At 36.8% G+C, this 22,872-nt stretch overlaps 1 protein-coding gene across 2 annotated transcripts in view; it reads right to left on the bottom strand.

Annotated features, from left to right (window-relative positions):
- TFPI (tissue factor pathway inhibitor) overlaps nucleotides 1-21,490 on the bottom strand; it is a 45,214-nt gene extending 23,724 nt beyond the window's left edge. Inside the window, exons 1-3 of one of the 2 annotated variants that reach the window (XM_075710879.1) lie at nucleotides 21,294-21,490; nucleotides 8,298-8,417; nucleotides 715-915 (exon numbers count right to left, since the gene is read on the bottom strand). In XM_075710879.1, coding sequence (XP_075566994.1) covers nucleotides 715-915; nucleotides 8,298-8,412 — 316 coding nt within the window. In that variant the 5' untranslated portion in view covers nucleotides 8,413-8,417; nucleotides 21,294-21,490. Of the gene's footprint in view, nucleotides 1-714; nucleotides 916-8,297; nucleotides 8,418-18,430; nucleotides 18,459-21,293 lie in introns of those variants that run through there. The other variant, XM_075710878.1, reaches the window with a different exon arrangement.
- Nucleotides 21,491-22,872: the final 1,382 nt, after the last annotated feature.

Here is a 22,872-nt window from a genome sequence, read left to right as displayed (position 1 = left end):
TGTGAGGAACAGGAGTTGGTTACTTTCACAAGGCTGAAAGCATTAGTTAATTACAAAGATCATTTTGAATAACAAAACCAGCATTCACAAGGCACTTTCTGCATATTCTGCTGTGTATCATATTTGGATCTCATTCGCTTCTTTCCAACGATTTATTGATAAGGTTTCAGCAAAACAGGTCTTTTATGACAAACAGCTATAACTGACATTTTTAATGATAACTTTTTTACTACCATAGTTCTAATTATGTTGAATCATAGCAGATGTCCAAGATTTTGGACAGCTTCTATCAGCTTCTCACATGAAGGAGAAACCTGGGATCAAAAATTGGGTTAGATACTCTGAAAGCAATAAGAACATCTGTGCTGCCCACCAGCTTAGCCCACCCTCAAAATCAATTTCACTTTAAGAACTCATTCAAAACAGGGCTCTAGCTAGAAAATAAGCTTTCTTGCATTGGTCTCTCTATTCCACAGGTCCACTAAAAAGAGTCATACTTACCTTTCCAAATCCTGAATATTTGCTTGCACAACATAAAATAATTCAGATGACTACAACATAGCATAATACTTGGGAATATAATTAGAGGCATCTCATCACTGTATTAATAGAAACTGAAGGGGTCCTCTACTTCCAAAATTCATATGGCTTGTGGATGAGAAGTAACAGATGCAAATGAAGAACTGATAGGAGGATAAGAGAATGGGTACTGGCCTGTTATCACACACTTCTTCTGACATTCTTCCAGTGTTTGAAAGTTGTTCTCATTCCCATGGCATCCACCATATTCAAATATTTCACATTTACGGCTTTGAATATTGAAGTAATAGCGCATATGGATTGCTTTGCATGGACCTTCATCTGCTTTCATGGCACAGACTGAATGCCCTAGTTTCAGTGGTGGCAAAGCAGCACCTGTAATACAGAGAAGTAGAATAACTGTTATTAAGTTTGCTTCACTACACAGCATAACTTCAAAATGAGATTGCTTGCGTCTTCTGCTAGAGAGGCACTGCATAATATCTGGCTGTAAAGCTCTGAACGCACTAAACACAGATGTAAAAATTAAATCATCAGCTGCACTGGAACACAAATGCCATTCAATCAAACCGAATGTGTGGTTTCAATTTTCAACCAGAACAGCTCATATTATAAACTTTAACTCCTCATCACAAATCTCTAAATAGCTATGTAGAGTAGCTTATTCACAGGAGCTAGTGAGCAGTTCTGAACAACAAATACATTGACAAAATCCTAGTGGCCCCCAAAAAGACAATGACTACCCCTGCATAAAAAAGGCAGAAAGAGGGTTCTTTGTACTCTCTTCCATGCACTTCTGATAGCGAACATAGCTCATAAAGACATCTCCTAGCAGTGTGGGATGAACCAAGCAAGACAGCCCTGCAGAGGGCACCATTCTTCTATCAGATGACACTTCAGTGGCACATAAATCCATCCAGTACAACTGAAAAGTCACCATACTATCTTATTTTCTTTGATCTCATCGTTCTTGCATTAGAGCTTTCAAGAGCTAAGAAGTACACAACTAGAAAGTTAAGGTGAAAAGAAATTTTATCTTTTCAAATGGTGTCATTTCTACATCTTTCAATATACACTCAGGTCAGGGAATGTTTTGTAAAAATTTTCATATATATACTGTGAAGAAGAGCAATAGCAAAGTTTTACACTGTGAATGTCTATAAGGAAATTCTGACTGACAATCCAGTTTGTGATACTGATCCCTTATCAATATATGGTTTAATATCTTTTCCTGTTTTGCTTTTCCAAGGAAATATTTTACCCTAGAGGATTTTGAAAGATGTACAGAGCTTGTGTGCTTGCAATAGCAGCCAGAAAAACAGACCTGAAATTTTTCATTCATTCTCCCAGAGCTAATCAGAACATTGATGTCTCTTAACATGTATATGCAAAAGTATCTATCAGTGCTCTTTGCAGTGGCCCGGGGGGGGGGGGGGGGGGGGGGAAGAGGACAAGAGTTTACATGATCATTGCACAGCTTCCTACTACTAACTAGATTAAGTTTCCAGCTTTAATTAAAAGAATCCACAAACATCAGGTTTTACGACATGGTAAAAAGGAAATTGGTATAACTACTACCTACCTGCTCTGTGGATATCTAATTTTAACATATAGAATTGGCCTTACATAATCTTTAAATGAAATTCACAGCAGATAAATCCTCATAAATACTGAGGTCAATGGAAGTTTACTAATTTTATTCCATTTGAGCTACTGATAGCTATTAAACCTACCAGAAAGAAACAATTTTCAGCACTAAAATATTTTAACTGATAGCATTTAAATCCTTGAAAAAAATTAACAACCTTTATTACACAATTAGCATCAACACAAAAATTGTAGCACACAATTCGTTCTTCCAAAAATGGACAATTTGGGGTTAAAATACAGATTAAGAGGACTAATTTCAAAATTGTCATTAAATATTCAGTCCCTAAAATAGTTTGTGACTGTTTCCTTACTAGTGAAATTATATTTAGAGATTTTGGAGTTAAGAAAATAGATTTGAGAATATTATTGAAGACTGTCTAATAGGAAATGCGGATGAATTAAAAGAAACATTTTTAAGAGATGTTAGATTCCGTAAACTTCCTATGGAGCTCAACTTGCCAAACAGATTTCTGAACTTTGTTTCTTGCCAGTTTCCTTATCTGGGTCTTCCTAAGTCCATAAAGAATTAGGATTTAGAAGTCACAGAGATTCCAAGTTGGACCTCAAAGGTCTAAAGTTCTCCAGCAGGTTTGGGAATCCTTTGGAAGGGGCTTAAAAAGGCTCAACTTCAAAAAGTTGAGAGGATATTGCATTGCAAAATGAAACTTTGGAATTCCCCCACTCAGTAATAGAGAAAAAATGCCTTCAGAACATCAAAGTTTTCAGTAACTTTTGGAATAACTCCTGAAATGGTAAAATCAAACATTCAGAGCTCCACAAAAATAGATTCAACTCAAATGTGGTTGGGGGTGAGGGCTGGCAGCTGGTTTATAAACACGTTATTTTCTTGGCACACAAGAAATGAGATCTCCCACATGACCTGTGTCAGTGACCCAGTTCAGTCTAGAAGAGGTTGTGAAAACTCACTAGGTTTCCTAACTACTGGAATTTCAGACATGGGGTTATGTCAGCTCATTTTGCTTGCTACATTATGCCACACCAACATTGTGGGCTATGAAAACCTAAATAGTGTGCAAGCACAGTTGCAAAACTACACAACGATGATGAACAAATGGCTTAGTAGAGTTTATCTTAGGAACTTTCTGGTCTCAACTCCTAGCCTGTTTCCCATCAAACCCATAGAACTAAATCACTGTTTTGCTTACCTCCTAATGCCTTTCCTCTGCAGTCACAGTGACAGTTACCACTGTCAGATGCACTGACATCTGCTGCAAACATAATGACTATGTGTGTCACACTTTTTGGCAATCAGACATTTATTTTCTTAGGAGTGCTAGCAAGTTACCATACTTTGGCTAAAATCTGTACCCTGGGGCCAAACCCTCCAACTTTGAACAATAACCAAGTGACTCCGAAGAAAAAAAGTCTCAAAAGGATTCGTGGGAACTGAATCATTCTTGCATTTGGGAACAGTGGAAGAATTCTTCCCCATTATTTTATACCTGGGAACACTTGACTCACACAGATGATACAAAATTAGCTTTCCTTCTCAGATTAGAGCAGCAGATGAGAAGGCAAGCATGAGTGTTTGGCCAGTAGGTCTGCACGGATACAAATCTGCCTGTACTCATTTCATATGTGGAATATACCTTGAGAAAATGAATTCGTAGTATAAGGCCTCCTCTGCTCTTGAACACTGGAACAAATTTTTCCTACTACATATCAGGTCCTTTGTGAAGAGCACAGGATATGACATTTAGGGAAGATGCCTGTTAGGAAGGTCAGTGAATATTCTTCAATAGAAACATGGAAAGTTAAAACTGGAAAGAATTTTAATGGAGTTTCTCATTCAAGTTTTGACGTATTTCTAATGGTATAAATACCTTGAGACCTTTTCTGACAGATGTCCAAATTATTCTTAAACTCCAGTGAAGTAAAATTCCCAGCAACCTGAAGCAGCCAGTTCCAGGTTTTCACTACCCTTCTCACAAGACAGGCCTTTTTTGTAATATACAGCCTAAATATTCTTTATTACATATTAAAATCATTTGGTACTTCCTTCAGTGTATAGACAGAATAATTTCAAACCATCCAGTCTTTCTTTTGGAAGGCTTTTGTCTCCTCTTAATTATCTCTATACTAAATAAACTCCCTTCTTCCAATCTTTTTATTGGCCTTGCTTTCTAACCTTCTTACAACTCCTTTGGATCTTTTCCTATTGGTCTGGATTACTGTTAAACTGTGCTGCACAGAGCTGAACATAATCCTCTACCTGATGCATTACTGGTGCCAAATAGAGTGATTTTTATTAATACTTCACAGAATTACTTGCTTTTTTTTTGCCTTTTTTTTTTTTTTTTTTTTACAACAACATTGCATTATTTTTGTAATGCTCTGCAACTTCCACTTACTTTCCAGCAAATATAACCTTGTTATACAGGTGCTTCAAAAGTTATTTTTCACCTGATATTTATGAATGCAATGACTCTCCTTCTTAAGTGTAGCATGTTGCATTTGTCATTTTAAAAAGAAAATTAGTTTAATCATCCACATTGGATCTGGCCCTGTTGGATATTTATTACTCATCCAATTTAGGCATCTGGTCCAAATAAACTTAGAAAATCTATAGAGTTATAGGACTGTACTACCCTAGACCAAGAAAATTGAGTTTGTTTTGCTAGAAATATATTAAGTAATGGTTACAGCTGATGTTCAATGTCACACAAGTGATTACTTGACATACTAAAACCAAAATAAAGTGAAGAAAACCTCCTCTCCTCTCCTTCTCCCCTCTCCTCAAATTTTTAATTTAATGACTTTATTACATCAGCTACATAGGTTTTCATAACAGAAGGCACCAAGCGTCCACTGCTCTGTCTTAACAATCTTTCCACTCCATAGTTTCTGGTAAGTGCAAAGTAATGCTGATGAAATGGGTCACAATAAGCACATTTAGGACAGATATTTTATGTCATTACCTTCTTCCTCCATTCTTTCCATCTCCCTACTTTTGGCAACTGCCAGAAACAGGATACCAGCCAAGACTGTTCCTACACAGCACAGCCATTCTCACATTTGTTGTCATTCACATGGCAACTTTTGCAACTCAATACATGGCTGTTTAATACATGAATAGCAACTATCAACTGACACTCAGTAATTTCACTGTAAGAGCTCTAATAATCTGGAGTTAGTCATGCTGTAGCCCTGAGCCCATGGATGTTGTATGATCAATGCAAAGCACTGTTATCACTTTACTGGTAAGCAATGTAGTATTACAAAACCAGAAGTGGTGAATAATGCCTCTAATCCTCTTAGATGAATGCAAGTAAAACCAATACTTCTTCCCCTGGCTGTAGGCATAATACAAGACTATCTTGACTTTTCAGACTCTTACAGATAATCTGCAGGGCTGGTTGTTAAAAATACATCCTTTCAATTAGAAAGTGAACTGATTTTTGTATTATATCTATGGCACAATACATATGAAAGAAAACAGCATTACTGCACTGTAGCTTTTCAAAACAGAACTATATAAATTAAATTGGGAAAACAAAACTTGGTCAGGAATATTTCTGACTTTTTATGTGAAATACTTTCTGGTTTTGTTTGCTTAGGTTAAGGGTTCTCAACCTTATATGACTTCCTGTGGTTATACTTCATTATAAAAGATACACTGTCATCTTTCCAGGCTTTCTTGTAAATGTCTCTCTTTGATAAGTGATATCAATACTAAGCACCTTGTCATTAATGATTAGCTGTTTCTTCTCTCTCCATCTTCGTCACTTTGACAGCTTCCCACCCGCACACTGTTCAGTGCTCTTCCTACCCATGTGTTTCCTACCCTTTCTTTAAGCAGTCACATTTATTCTTGATAAACTTTCACATATGAATAAAAAGTATATTCAACTTGTGAGTCATCTTCTTCAGGCTTTGGAACATCAACTAAAGTGCTCCCAACCACATAAGGTATTACTGAACAACATATATAAGCTAGTTATTTTTATATCTTTTATGTTTGTTATCACCCTTATTTATTGGTGGAAAAATGACAGTTTTTGCCAGAAGAGAACAAATTGAGAATCCTTTTTATCCTGTTGGACTTGACTTGCAACCTTAATTATTACTGTAATTTAAATACTAATAGACAAAACCCCCCTCTTAGATGCACAAAGGACTTGTACCCAATGTGATTCAAAAGTATGACATTACGAATAATGGACGCACACAACTTATTTTATCCTTTAATACCTGAAAGTTATTGAATTCTAGGGTAAAATATGTCAATGTTTTATAACTAACTCAGAAAATAAATGCTATCAGTGAAATTGCAGCCTACAAATTCTCTACAGTTAAATTCACCAAGACCAGAATTTCACTCTTGTCTTAAGAAACAACAAATATAATTTTAATTAGCAACTAGTATTTAGTAAAATCTAGTAATTTTATAGAAACAGAGTACTGCAAAAATATTGTTTGTAAACACTGCACAGTAGTCACAAAAACAGGGTCTTAGTTTAATTTCTAAGCATCACATTTGATTGCTTTTTACTTTGGAATACAAGCCCAAAAGTTTGGAACTGGTCCTCATACTAAATCAGTTACTGGTTGTATAATCTTAAATGACTGGTTGTAAAATAATTAGTGATAAAAAAATGCCCAATAAAAAGACTTTTTAATTTCCTTGAGATTATTTTCTTACTGTCTTTTATAAACTTTTTACCTTTTTATAAGTCTTATCTTTTACTTTAAAAAGTTAATCCAGAAGATTTCTTGTTCTGGTGATGAAGTGTGTTATCGTAACAAGCAAAACAATTTGGCCTTCGTGAACTGCAAGCTTAGGCTAAGGATTTTTATAAAACTGAGAATTGCAGGGTAGAGCAAAAATAAATGTGATTTTGCCCCCAAACAAGAAGGGCATTTATGTGCTTCAGGGTTAGAGAAACAAATGTATTCTGTATGAAACAGTCTTAACTACACAACCATGCTAAGCATATGCTTAATGTGGAACAGTGCATATCTTAAATTGTAGTGACTAATTATGACATGGTCCTAAAACACTAGCTTCATTTGCAGTATAGCTATGATTGTGCACAATTAATATTTTTGTCTCAAGGAACACTGCTGCAAAAGACTGATAGAAATAATCTGATGGAATTCGGACAAGACATGGGCAGATTAAGTAGAGTGTCAACATGGGAAAAAAAGGTTCCCCTTAGCTGCATTCCCAGTTAGGCTTCAAAATCAGACCCGTCAAATGGGAGAAGTATCCATTGCATAGTTCTCTGCAGCTTAAGAAAGAGATCACAATTGTAAATGATTTTCTCAAAGGATAGAAGAATATTTTAGTATGACCCAAAAAGTTTATTTTTGCCTCATCTGCTTTCTCAAAATCATGTCATAGAAGACTAAAATATCTTTCACAATGATATCCAGTATAGAAGTTTGATCCACCTTACTTAATTTCAATGAAGTGAAAGTAAAAAATGATTTTACAGTGGTAAGAATCCAAGAAACCCCCCAGTTCTAACAGTCACACTTCTGCACTATTTTTCTTAACAAAAATCTCTTTCTAACTGGTGAGGTTTTATATATCCAACAACATCAAATCACTTGGGGCTAGACAAAGAGCTTCTTCAAGGCCCAGAAAATCAATGAGGGCAGCAATTGCATCATCTTTAGACCAAACTTTGCAAATTAACTGTGACTCAGGAGAGCTGTACACAGGACAGAGTAACATTAGCCTACAATGTTATTCATCATGTTTCTGCTCCATTTGCGTGGGGAGATAAACCTGAGTTTACCAGCTGTATGTTCTTTTCCCTAAACACTGAAGTTTTCCATGGGTCCTAAAGCAGAGCTTTAAGGGAATAATCTTGATATCTAACACAATGTTTGATTAGGATTAGAAGTTCAAAAAAAGCATGGGAAACACAAGCATTTATAGAAGGCAAATTTGCTAGAGCTTAATGCAAAATTCTGAGCATCAACCTGTTAGTTAGAAACCAGTGCATTTTTAGCTTCGTTCCACTTTCAAAAGTTTCCCAGAAAAATTCTCAAGTACAGAATTACATCTACAGTGCATTTTAACATAGTGGGTTTTGTTATCTGAGATCATTTTATGTGTCATTTTTGTAACCTCTTACCGAGAGCATCCTCTCCTTTGTCGTCATCTAAGTCAGTAGTTATATGCCCAGTGACACAGATGAACAGCAAGATAAAGGTTAAAGGTAAGGAACATCCCTTCTTTCTTCCTTTCATCTTTCCTGTATAACACATAAATAATATACACTTCAATCAAATTCCTTGAGTGCTCTGCAAAAGTCATTAGCAGGGTAGCGCATAGCCATATGGGTAGATATACAAACTGGGAGCTTTGGAAATAATGTGAGTTACGTTAGCATAATTATATTGTTAGCACAATGAAAAACAAGACAAGATTTATAGTTGTGCTCAGCTGATTGCAAGTCTCCTATCCCATCTCCAGTCCAGATTAGAGGCACTGCTATTACTTTTATTTTAAGCCACAATTGAAATCACCTCCCAGAACACCTAATGGTATAAAATGTAACTCTTTGTACTTTTAATGTCCTGAACAGTTTTACACTATGTATAGTTGGCTGGCATGTCCGATCCTTCCAAATAAGTTTTACTCTGCCTGCAGGCCCTAGATTTGTTGCCACAAATATAGGATTCTATCTTTAACAAATATTTCATCAACTTATAGTTACCAAGTTCCTGGACTTTTGTGTAAGTTGCATTTCACAGGAACCAGTGAACTTTTCACAACATGGGCTTCAATGCTTTAAGAAGTATTTTGTATTATGTAGATCCCTTTAATATTGAATACCTCACTTAAGTGCAGAACTATTATTTTTCACATAGGATCAGTACAACCATAGTCATTCATACAAAGAAGATACTTTTATTCCATGGCAGCTGGCATGTTCAAGTTGCCAAAGATGAGGTTATGCATGCACATATGAGAGTACCCCTGGAAAACTTTTGCTTTAACTTTTTTAGAAAGACATATTTTCCAACTAACTAAAAGTTCCTTAAGGATCTCTGAATTCCAATTAGAGAATAAGCTCAATATCTCCTTTAACTACCAACAGATAGATTCCCTATAGATATCCTCTTCTCTTGAAGTACGATACTATACTGTCCTGGTTTCGGCTGGGATAGAGTTAATTTTCTTCCCAGTAGCAGGCATAGTGCTCTGTTTTGGATTTAGTAGGAGAAGAATGTTGATAACATGCTGATGTTTTAGTTGTTGCTGAGTACTGCTTATGCTAGTCAAGGACTTTTCAGCTTCCCATGTTCTGCCAGGCGCACAAGAAATTGGGAGGGGGCACAGCCAGAATAGTTGATCCAAACTGCCCAAAGGGCTATTCCATACCATATGACGTCATGCTCAGTATATAAACTGGGGGGGGGGTTGGTGGGGGAGCAGCGATCGCTGCTGGGGAACTGTCTGGGTATTGGTCGGCGGGTGGTGAGCAATTGCATTGTGCATCACTTGCTTTGTATATCATTATTATCATTATTATACTGTTACTATTATCATTACAATTTTACTTTATTTCAATTATTAAACTGTTCTAATCTCAACCCAGGAGTGTTTCTCACTCTTACTCCTCCGATTCCCTCCCACATCCCATCGGGGTAGGGGGAGTGAGCGAGCGGCTGCATGGTGCTTAGTTGCTGGCTGGGGCTAAACCACGACAATTAATTAATTAATTAATACTAACAATAGAATATCTAAGGACTACAAAGTTCCTAGCCTTTAGACACTGTTGTTGTCTTCAGTGTTTTTGTTTACATGCCTGTGAAGATAGCATGTCTACATCACCTAAAACAGTGAGGGCAGTTGGGCTTATGGGAGGAGATGAGATAACCTGTCACTGTGCTTGCGATACAGCTTTATAGTAGGAAGGCTAAAGAGATGATGCTGAAGTGTCAGGTGACATTAATAGAAGTCATCTTTAACAGATTAAACTTTTCTCTGAGTGATGCATCTTTGTCTATGAAGTTAGAAGTGAATCATAGCTATGGTATCTAGGAAAACACTAGCAAGCAGTGATGTCTCGGAAATGTGACATTTGCACAAAGAGAGATTAACCAATTTGCCACAGCCACTCTGAACTGTACCAGAGCCAGAAGGTGCAGTTATATCTTCAACACCAAATCAAAGCCAGAATTTTCATTTCTCTCTTGACAACTTACCAATTTCTCCTTCTTGTGTACTCAGTGTTTCCCTAACTTGCAGAATATGTAGTAAAAAAGAAGCACATTCTTAAAAATAAGTCTTGGTGAATTCACAGACCAGACCACGAGTAGCACTAACTTGTTGGATAATTTTTTAAATTGACAATTCCCCTTAGAAGGCTTCAGTATGTATTGTAATGAAAAACAGAGAGATGTCTTCATACTTTTTTTTTTTTTTTAAAAAAAAAAAAGGAACAGAATTTTGGGATCAAAGGAATTTCTATTTTAGCTGGAAAACACGACAGAATTAATTTTTTAATCATAATGCTTTCCTGCCAAAACAAACAAAAGAACACATGTCTTTCATTCCATTTAAGCTAAATTTTTAAGCTTAATTTCTACATTGACATATAAAATCCTTTATCCAGATAAAGTTTGCCAAAATGTTTGGCAAAATAATTGAGATCTCATTTTGTCCTATTAATTAGGAGTTTTAAACAAACTTTCCTCAAATACTATCTTTTACTTCTATCAACAAATTCAGAAATTGTTGCTTTCTTCTAGAGATGTAATAACTACTCTTGAAATAGTAACCAACTTGTTACAATTCTGAAACATTATTAACTGAGAAACCATGCAAGAGCGACAATCGCTCATTTTCAGGTATTTTTCAAAGAAATAGAAGTAGTGTCCTTATTCATTCTTCTAACTAGAACTCCAGGTTCACATTCCTATACTATTTTACTTATTACAACTTAGTCTAATAAGGTATTATTTTCTCCCTTTCCCCAGGGACAAATCTTTAGTGATTTGTTTGCTCCATTCAGAATGAATAATCCATAAATAATTTTTCCCCAACCGCTTTACTAGAAGAATTACTTATGGGCTGCTTGGCTGACCGCAGGATATCCCTAAAATATCATTAAAACACAGAGAAAAAAAACCCATGATACTGTGCTATGGATTTATCAGTTCACTCTAACATGCCAGACATTTAGACTTAATTACATTCATTAATGCTACTGTCTACATTTACTTGTGTACCCCATCTGCTCTCATTTGCCTTACTTATTTGTCAGTCTGTTCAGAAGTCTCTGGTTTATATGTGATAATTATGTGCTAGTTAATTATTTCCATTTTCTAATGCCATCCTCCTCCCAGTTGTTGTCCCAATGTTATCTCATCACTGACTTTTTGAAATATTACACCATTAAAGGAGAGGAAGAGTCTTTACTGAAATGCTCATTGATATACACTGAATACTTTTGAGTTATAGCACCTGACTAGCATTAGCATGCTCTCTGTTTGGGATATTCTCAGCATTTCTTGTCATTATTCAGGTAATTTGCAAGTTTTCCAATCAATCAAAGAACAGATATTCCCTCTCCATTTTTTTCTGAGTATAGTACATACTATAACTGAAATTGAAAGCAAAGTAACTGATCCAAACCAAGGACAATGGCCAACTTTGACATTACTGTCACAGCTTCAGGAAGTTTGCCCTGAATTTGATCAGCCTCTGTGAAAGTGGATGAAGTTTAATGCCAAAAGATCCACAGAAATAGATCTCTTTATACACTGCCTGGCAAATATAGCATCTTAGACTCCAGACACTAGAAATAAATCACATATGTAATAAGCAAATATTTTAACATATCAAAATAATACCATGTAAGAGTATAACACAAATCCAAAATAAGCCAAGAAAACATCTTAAAAAGGAGTTCTATTGACTATGTTTCTGCACAAAGTGAATGGAGGTAACTGTTTCTTTTTAGCTTTCAAAGTCCATTCTATGATTGCCAGAAACAGACTACCTCTTACGATGCATTTGGCCTAATACCAGATTTTCTTCCATGCAAAGCTTTGTGGTACATGGCTTTGGAAGAATTTTACTTTTTTATCCAAAGGTTAGAGAAATAGTTACAGCAAATCTTTTTATTCATCCCTGATAAAAAGTCCAGTCATGCTTTAAAAGAGGAACAAAATAACTCTGTACAAGGTAACCTGAAGTTGTCTAAGATTGCCTTTACAATTTGAGAGACACCAGAGTTATGATGTTAGTTTGACATTAACTAAAATTAAAATAAATCCACCACTACGAAAAATTGTATGGGGAGAAATATTAAGTAAAAAATTTCACGCAGTTGCACAAGAATAAGTATTTAGCACTGTAAGGTAAATAAAGGTGGTGATAGTTTGACATCATCCAGGCTGAATAAAAGCAGAAATATCATCAAATATTCAGATTTGCTACTTAGATAGACAGTAATAATGGATCCTAAACTTTCACACTTTGCCTGGCTGTTGTGAGTTTATGGGAATTAAAAATTACAAAATACACTTTCAATTTTTGTTTTTGAAATGACACGAGAAAGGGTAATTTTCTAAGTACATTGTTTTCCTTAGAAGCTTTAATTTGTAATCATTGGCAGAGTTGTGATCCTTCATAAAGGAACTTGCAAATTATCCCTGACCTCAGTTGCCCCTGGATTAATTCCAAATTTGCCCCTGGACTCTCATTTTCTATATTTGAGTTTTTGCAAACATGATGGCAAAACCATCACTAATTCAGAAAAATTCTATTTGAATTTGCTTGGTATCACTCAAGTTGAGGCCTTGGTTCCTTCTTCCAGGAATCTGCAGAATATAGATTTAGATTGCAAAATGTAATAATCCATTTTTACTTAGTCATCCAATATACCCAAAGCCTGTCCCCAAATAGAAGAAAAATATAGGAAACAATCAGATGGAAATCTTCATTAAGTTTCTACTTTTCATTTGAAGATGACTCTTTAAAACAGAATTTTGTATATCATGAGCTACCATATATAATTGTCACTGTGTGATTATTGAGGATAAATTAGTACATTTGTATAGGGAATAAGAATCTTACCAGGGTGTGGCATTTCTACTCTTCCACTCAACTCCTACATTTCCCTGAAAAACATGTCTTGTGAAAAGTAGGGCTTCCTGATGCTTGGGCAGTTTCACAAAAGGAAAAATTTAGGCTGTATAACTGCATATCTGCCTTACTGCAAAGTCTACTGACCAAACAATCTCCTTTATCTTCTTGCTGACCTTCCCCCAAGGTCACACATTTCCAGAACATTGTGTCAGGTATGGGTGGAGGTGGGATGAAGGGGGTGAAGGTTTTAGTACCGAAATGCTTAAATCCTTCTGTAGGTTAATTATTTCTTCCAATTCCTAAAGGAAGAGTGAAATCCAAGATCAAAGTGAACTTCACCCTGCTTTTTCAATTAAAAAAACCTAAACCCTCTAGAAAAGTCCAGGTTTTCTGATTTAATGATCAGCTGCCCAGTAACAGAACTTCAAAGCAGTAAGCCTTTCATGATATTGATTTTATTTCCTTTTTTAATGCATTGTTTATTTTTTAAATTGTGTGTCCCATATAAATACAATAAAATACTTCATCTATGACATTTGGCTCAGTAAAATATCAAATGCATGCATTTGTGAAGGACTGTCTGTCATGAGAAAGATAGGAAATGTTTTGAGTTTAAATAATTAATTTTAAATGGTTTGATTTTTTAGGCCAAATTCTGAAAATCTCTGGGAGTAAATATAGCCCCTCATTCCAGAAGAGTTCTAATTTAGGACAGCCAGGAATCAGCCCAACATTAATACCAGCTTTTCTCTACATCAAAGTGTCATTAATGCAATTTTCATAAATCCCTAAGACATTTTCTTAGGAACTGGTACTCTACTGCTCCCAAACTAACTAGCTTTTGAATGAGACATTTTTATATCTATAACAGACAACATCTAAGTTACATGACAAAGGGGATCAAAGGTCTATGGGTAATAACTGACACCGATTTTTTTACTGGTTTAATTAAATACTTCCGCTTGTAAATAATACCATTAGCTTCCCTTAAGCTGGAATATAGGTAGACAAAGCAGACCACAAGCAACCAAGGAAGTTCCCAGTTATAGATCATTATTATCTGGTCTTATAACAAGGCCTTTTTTATCCTGCCACCTAAACACAGAAATATGAGAAAGCTCTCAAGATTTTTTTTTTTTTTTTTTTGCTAAAGACAGACAAGTATATAACTGTGTTCTCCATGCAGTTTGCAGCCTCTGGAGTAAGATCTTTTATATGTGTGTGTATATACATATATATATATATATATTTCCTTAGCAGTCTCTTCAACACCAATTTCTATAGTTACCAGGATGTTTAGAAGCAAACATTTCTTCAGCATGGTATTCATCTCTAACTAGCTAACTGGAAAAGGCAAAATAATAGCTAGCATTCTGGTAGTAGCCAAAACCAGACAGCTTTAGAAAATGGCATAAAGTGACATTGTAATGACTGTAAAAGTGACTCATTCACACTGACAGCCCAGGAAATGGAAGCACACACACACAGAGAAAAAAAAAAAAAAAGGCAAAGGATATAAGTAAATAGAGGAATGAATAGCAGGAGATAGGACATGCATAGTCAGAGGTTGAATTTAGCACAGCCTAAAATTAAAGATAAAAAGGACTAGACAGGATTATAGCACCTCTGAATAAAAGCAGACCTTTTGCAGTTCACTATACTTCACAGGCATTATATTTGCCCTATAATATCTTGTAGTACCTACTAGGACTTGTATGACAGAGATTTAATTAGACTGTAGCATTGTGTCCCAGCTGGCAGGGTCAGTGAGCTCCCTTAAAAAGTATTTTATTACATGTGCTATTTTGCAGTTCTTTGAAGCATCTTGTTTCCTCTTTTACTTTGGGGTAAGTATGGAGAATGAAGCAAGTATGAATTGTATCACCTCTGCTCTGATGTAAACTGAACAAAGACTGATGATACATGCCCTAGTTTTTTAAGTCCCAGAGACAGTGCTGTTCTCCCATTCAAACTGACTTCTGCCAGAGCAAAGCCTTGCAGTGTCACGGTAACTTAATAAGAAGGGAGGCAGTCTACTGTGGATCATCAGCACGCAAACACTACAGATTGAAAGCATGAGCCAGGGAAACTCTCCCCCCCCAATTTATCTCCCTCCTGTGCCATGCAGTAGCAGCCCTAGCAGTTTGTATGAGTCCTGAGACCAGAGACTCCCTGAGATTCCTCCAAGAACTTCAACATTCCTTCGTGTTATGAAAGAGGATTTTGGTTGGTTACCCACCTTTCATCATTTAACGTAAATGTTGACTTGCTGCTGCACCATTCCAGCTTCTTGAATTCCTAAGTGAAAGCTGGGAAATGAAGTAAAAACTGGGAAGTGAAAATTTAGAAAAACAAACCCACTTTGGGTCTGTTTGCATTAAGGTTGTAAATGCTGCTTTGCAAACACAACTGATAAACTAATTGAAAAGAAAACCTTCATATGTTTTGATATTGAAACAAAAATGCCCAAATTAATAAGCCTACCACAAGAATACCCTTCTTATTTCACATAACTATAGACCTATCTTGCCTTCTCACTTGCCTGTGTCAACTCCTTTCACTTGTGCTTTAAAACTGTTTTCCATTTTCCCAGCTTAGCTCCAGGACCTATTCATTCCCTTCTTCTAGTCAGCTGACACCTGGCACCGCGTACTTTTTTGCCATCCTGTCTGCGCTCAAGTTCTCTTGTGACACGGCTCTGGACCCTTATTTCCTCCCACATTGAGTTCTCCTTCTCACCTGGCTCAGTCTGGGCCTCATAGCCATAATATCCATCACCCAAGAGCTGGGAACTGGATATATTCTGGAAGGCAGAGAGATGGTGAGAGTATGCCTTGGCAAAAGTAGCCTGCAAGTGATTTTCCTAATTCCCTGATTGTACAATGCAGAGCACCTGATGCAACAGCCCAAATGAATTATAAACTCTGACATTAAGAGTGATTTGTAAAAATAGCTGCATTTTTCACAGGAACACTGAATTTGCCTACACCAAATCACATAACTACTAGTGATACCTTCATGAAGAATGACGAATGATTTTGTAGCTACTTCTACTAGCCATAGGGGAAAAAATCCCAAATAAAACACATGGCACAGGACCCAAGATTATAAGCTTATCATAAAGGACTTGCTGTGAACATTATTTGAATTTCAGTTTCCACCTCACAGAAGACCAATTCAAACAGAAGTAAAGAAAGAAGCCAGTTTGTTATTTAGACATGGCAACTGCATCTATTTGACATGCCACATCCCAATCCGAGGTAAATCTCTACTCCACATATACAGCCTGTTTTCATTGTGATGCAGCTTTCAATAGGGAAAGACAATATTCTTTTGCTCCTACCAAAATATTTTTTAAATACGGACTGAACCAAATTACTAGTTTACACAATTTCATAAACCTTAAAAAACAGAACACCAAACCCACCACACTCAACCCTGTACTACTTGAACAGAAACTACCTGTTTGTAGCAAAAATATAGGTCATACAATCCTATTTTCAAACACAGAATGCCTTCAGCATCCTACTAATAGCTACTCTCAGAGCACAAAAGCCAGCTAGCAGAACAGACGAGCAGCAATATTAGTTATGGTTTTAGGAACACGGTATGGCAGTCCCAACATTAGCATTATAAAGCCTCTAGCCTGTTTTTTTCTAGCAGTTTGGACTGGAAATGTACAGTGCACGTTTTCAAACCTCAGCTGTGCTTATTGATAAATAGTCATGTATTTAGAGGTCAGTTAACTTGCCACAACCTTCTTTTCTAATGGAGAGAGTCGTTTCAGTGCTGTACATTTGTTATCAACCCAGTTGTGTGTAGTTTCACATTGTACACATTCAGAAACACAACTACTCAATTTCACTAAAGTGAAGCTGTCAGTTACTGAAAATATAACAGGCAGGAATAGGAGGAAACTACCTGCCACACTGATGCCTCTCGTGACTGGTTTTGACGGTATCTTACTATTAACCTTTTGTAACCTCATCATCACATAGATTACATTTTGCTCACTTACCAAAAATCAAAATACAAGTTTCCTTGCTTTGTCAAGTCAGTTTAGCTCACCCTGCCTATCTTCCCAACTGGAGACACCACATAAATTTTTACGGCAATGGATGTACGAGCTTTGGATCATCACACAGGTCAGAAATGCTGTAATTGTTATTAGTGGGAATACCCCCAGACTCAGACTGCTTCAGATTATCACCCTACTAATACTTAAAACCAATAAAAAAAATAAACTGCCATAGAAAAGAAAGGGTCATATTCCCTTCATCTCCCACCATAGTATTGATAGCGCTGCTTATTCTGATGGCAGTGCCAGCTTCTGTGGACCTAGAGCAATCATCAGATGAGTCTCAGAGCACAGAAAACTTCAGCTTCACCTTTCTACACTACCTTTTCTCTGACTGATGAAAGCATAAATCATTGTCCAGGACCCCATCATGTTAAAGATTGTAGGAACATAGAGGAAAAAGATTTTCTACTTTGGCCAAGAAGCAATGTTTACAGAAAATGCTATCATACTTCTGCAGATCTTTCTGTGATGTTCATAAAAACTGTACCAGCTAAGTATTTCCTTCATATAATACTTGTATTTCTAATTTACTTGCTGCAATTGCTATTTTCAATATAATTGTTTTAAAATCAGTTCTTTTGGAATGCTCTATTTCCTGGAAGAAGGTTGAAATTTCTTGTGTCCAGGTCATATCCTGGGTCAACATGTTCAAATGCCTAGTTTTATTTTTTCACTAAACAGTAAGTATCAAATTAACCAGTTAATTTCAGAGGTATACTCTGTTATGAATGGCACACGTCAGGGAAGATGGCAACTAAAGGCGGAAAATGAACAGCTGTATTAACAGCAACAGGAAATTATTAAGGAAACTGAGAAAAGAGTTACAAGAGAAAATTAAAAGGACTAAAAATAAGTCTATTGCACTGTGAAATAACTATGAGAGGAAAGGAGTTATACAATTCCCCATATGGTTTTGATTCATTCTGTCCCCTGGGGTACTCTGTCCCTATTGTAAAGTAAGAACAGTTTCATAAGAGAAACACACAGATGTAGGTAATTTGTCCCTGTTTTTTAAGACAGCTCTCCCTGGTTTCAGTGTGAAGAACAGCTTTAGATATCAAGATCCCACCTTCAATCCTTACCAAAACATCTATCCAGTTCTGGCTTCTTCAGGAACTGTCAGCTTCTCCTAGTTCTTAGAGAGAAAATATGACTGTTCAGAATGTAGCCCAAACCAGGAGCAAGAGAAAGTTGTGGAATTAGACAGATTTTAAACAGTTTGCTCCAAAATTGTGAGATATGAGAGTCACGTAATTCTTGCGGCTCCTAAGCTCTACTGATGTTCTATTTTTTTGTTTTAAAATTTCTTTTCTTGTTCCTGTACACATGCTCTGACTCCCTCTGGCAGACATTCCCAGGCCATACTGAATGCACACCAATAAAATCGTGATAGTTACAAAACACTTCAAGCAGCTACCTTTATTTTAAAATGTACAATAGAGTTATTGCCAGAATAACTTTTTTGAAGTAAATGTAGGTGCTAAAGCAGCTTCCCAGAATGTGAAAAATGGTGTCAACGTCTCTTTTTTTTCCAGAGGAGATTTAATATTCATGTTTCCAGAAACTAACCTAATCCCATTAGTACATCCATGAGAGCAATCTGTGTTCTCTGCCCTAAAAGTAATTCAAAATGCACAGAGTCAGACAAATGGCATAAAGAATATCAGTGCCCTTGTACTGGAGAACAGACAATCTGAATGCTAGTATCTGCTACTGTTTATGCACTTAACTTGGAAGGGTTACTGGAGAAACATATAAACAGTCCTTGAAGCTAGATCTGGAATCCAGTAACTCTCCTTCTCTGACTGCGAGTCTGGCCTAGCTAAAGGCGAGATTTCAAACTCACCATGGCTCTGGACACGTCCTCTGAAAGCCTATTAGGAAGCTTGCTCTTTTACACCTTTGTTTCGCTTCCTAGACACACTATATCTTTGGCCACTTTTCCCCAGTATCTTAAAATTTCCTCTCTGACAGAAACTCTGTCTCCTTTTTGTACACTCTCCCTCACTGCCTTTTAGATCTGACACTAAACCCTACATTTATAAGTTTCTACCATTAGACTTTCATAATTAACTCTGTGATGTTATTAAGGATAGATAAATTCAGTGCCATTAATTGTTGTATCTGTCCTGAACCAAGATCATAAAACTTGAGCTTACAGTTATTCTGCATTTAGAATATTAGCTAAATGAGTTTTCATTAGCAATAGCAGTAAATGTGGGCACTGCGCTAAAAGGCTAAGTGCACTTTAAGGGTCATAGAACCACACTGGGCAGTTGAAATGCATTAAATCTCCAGATTGCAAACTGTGCAATGCACAACATAAGGATAAACATAAAGATTACTGAAAGTCAATTTAAAGCACACTTGCAGAATAATCCAGCCACCAAGACAGGAAACATGAAATTAATTACTACTCTACCCTTAACTGGTTTAGTGGTCGACTTGTTAGTGTTCGGTTAATGGTTGGACTTGATGATCTTAAATGTCTTTTCCAACCTAAACGATTCTATGATTCTCCAGCATAAAAGTTACAAAATTTTTATAAGACATGGATTTACCAACCAATTGCCCACATGACTACTTTTTAATGAACCCTTTCATGTTGGACTTACTTGACAGGAGAAAAGTCCAGAGAAGAATGTGTTTTAATCATCTTCACCTCCTCACCATTGCTCTAACTGTGTGCATAACGTGCAAAGTTAACTTGATTACAATTCTCAAATTCAGTTTAAACAATAATCCAAATTAATTTACTGTGGATATAGATACTTGCTGCCTTCACAGACAATCACAAACTCTCTCCTAGCCGACTTAAAGAATGAGCAGAAGATTACAAAGGGAAAAGGCTGACAATTTTTCCCAAGTAGGTCCCTAGCAATTCCTACAGCATGCCTTTGCTGTTCATATCTATACTGACAGCTGGACTTCCGGTCTTTGCATCTGTCCACAAGACATTCAGGAAGGAAGGTTTATATCTTTACATATTTTCCATGAAGTGCTTTCATGACTAATTTCTAGAGTACTGAGTCACATTGACCTTTCACATACTGCCCCCATCCAAATTGTTATTGTTCTCCCTGCTCCACTTTTCCCATTGTTACATGCCTTTTCCTCATGTAAATTGTATTTAGATATTCTAAACCAGTTATTTAAATTTTAGCTAACTTTTTTTTTTAAATATAGGCCAGTATAATTGTTTTTCATTACAGAGTTACTGAAAATGAAATTTATGTTAATTCTTCCAAGTAAAATATTACAAAAATCACGAATAATATCCTGGGTTTTCAGGGGTGGGGGGTGGTGTTTGTTTGTTACATTGGCACCACTGTAAGCCTCATTCACTACCCTCCTCTTTGTTCAACTGTTCTTAGGTTTTTGAGAATTTCAAGATACATTGTGAGTGAAATTGGCTTATAGTAGCATCAGCTTAATTTGTTTCTCCTAAAATGTTGTTGTACTTTTCAAAATATTAATTCCTTCAAATGTTATATGCCTTAGAAGGATTTGAAATAGCCCGGCAGACCACTCTGCCTGCCTCAAGCCTCCCTTGGAGCTACTGTAGTGGAGAGATTGTTTTAAAAAACAAGAGCTTTTTTTTTTTTCCAAACTCCAGCTATTGATCAAAATTAACATATTCACCTTTAGAACGGCTTTCTTTCAAAGCACTGTCTTGGAGCTCAAAATACCTTAGTCTGACATTCTGACAACCGAAGATTAGTTGTATTAGTAATCATAAAAGTATATTTATTGTCCTACTGTTTCAAATTGACAGAGAAAAAACCCTCCTTTTTCACAGCACTCGTCGCTGGACTTTGAATCCAAGCATCTGACTACTGCATCTACCACATTCTAAAGAAAACATAACATAACTCCTTTCTGCCAGCTAAAGAAAAAACCAAAGATCTCTCATGTAAACCGGGAAGTCTGTTACAAAGTACTCACCAAGCTCCTAGCAACAGTTCTTGAAGAAAGGCAGAATTCCTGAATCAGCGCTGAATACGATCCTCCTCTACAAATTCACGTGGAAGGGGTGTGGTGTAAAGCTGCAAAGGCAGGAGTGCAACCTGATCTTCCCAAAACCAGCTCCTGCCCGTGGACTGATCGGCTACTCCTTGTCCTTGCTTTTTGTGGAGCGCATGGCTTCGCTCCGGGTAGGAGCCCCGAGCTCCGCAGCAGCGGCAGGGACGCTTCCTGTTTTAAGTTTTCGCTTCTGCCTGCAATTTAGAGCAACTGGTTTGTAAACAGCACGAACTAAAATGAAACGCACTTCTAAGCATGCGAGGCGCTCCGTAAGCTGGTTTACTCATTGTACGTTGCAGGCTTTGATATGGCTCATGAGGATGCCGTCGTCCTGCCTATTTAAGAGAGATATGTTGGAGTTTACTGCTGGTTTTTGTTTATCCGTTTGCTTTTAAACAAAGCCATGCTCTTCACTCTAGATCCGGGCTGCATTCATCACGGCATCTGGAGCTGCACCACAAAGGCTATTCTGCCTTCAGCTAGAACATACCATCTATATACAAATCGTGCTAGTCTGTGCTAAAACTAAAGTTAAGCATCGTTAAGATTACCATGGCTGAAGGCAGGGATGGGGACTCTAGTTGTAAGACTGAGACCTTGTAACTTGTGGGCGTAGAGGCAGATGGCCAGGATCCTAGTCCTGGATACACAGGATGAGGATTTCCCAGATAATGAATCAGACAGCAACAGAGACAGGAGTAACAGCTGAAGAACAGTAATTCACCCAGTTAATAGCTGTAACTAATTGCAATTATTCCAGGGCAAAGACAAACAGCTGAGTTAAATCACTTTCATTGAACATTTCTATTCACCTGTTCATCACCCCACTGAAACAGTTTGGAAGTTTTTCTTAGCCAGTTAACAGGTTAACTATCTGATACAAACAGAAGTGCTCCTGGCAGCTTCTTAGATCTCCTGCCTGTTGTTTCTGACTGTAAGAGTGTTTGTAATACTTCTCAGGGCAAAGTCAGTAGTCAGCTGAGTCTACTGACTATTAACTGGGTCAATAGTCAAAGGGGTTAACTGTCCTGAAATGGACTAGAAGCACTCACAAAGTAAAGGGGCAGTTTAAATGCTGGGGTGGAGTCTACCATGCAGTTACTAATTCATGCAGTTACTACCATGCAGTTACTAATTACCAGCTCCTAGCTCAGATAAAGTGAGGAGCAACCCGGCTCAGGAGAAGTCGATAAAATGGAAATGGTCAGCCTGTCATTTGTGGGACACCAAGACACTGAAAAAACATATTTTAGGGGGCCATGTGTTGAGAATTGGTATCTGGCAGTGCTATCCATAAATCTCTTTAAGGGTCACAAGTAAGACAGCCCAAACCAGATGTACTAAGATGACATCACATTTTAAAGAAATCTCAGTTTGTACATTTATAATAGAAACAAAACCAACAAGATTTCAAAAAAATGAAATAGTTCTTCATTTTGCTTTTCTTAAAATGCATCTATGTGGGTAAACAGAGACAGTTTCAGATTTGCTCCACTCTGTC

Source organism: Pelecanus crispus, chromosome 5 (genome assembly GCF_030463565.1).
Source record: "Pelecanus crispus isolate bPelCri1 chromosome 5, bPelCri1.pri, whole genome shotgun sequence".
Classification (NCBI taxonomy): domain Eukaryota; kingdom Metazoa; phylum Chordata; class Aves; order Pelecaniformes; family Pelecanidae; genus Pelecanus; species Pelecanus crispus.
Note: the sequence above shows the minus strand (reverse complement) of the source record. Positions and strands in the feature narration are given on the sequence as shown.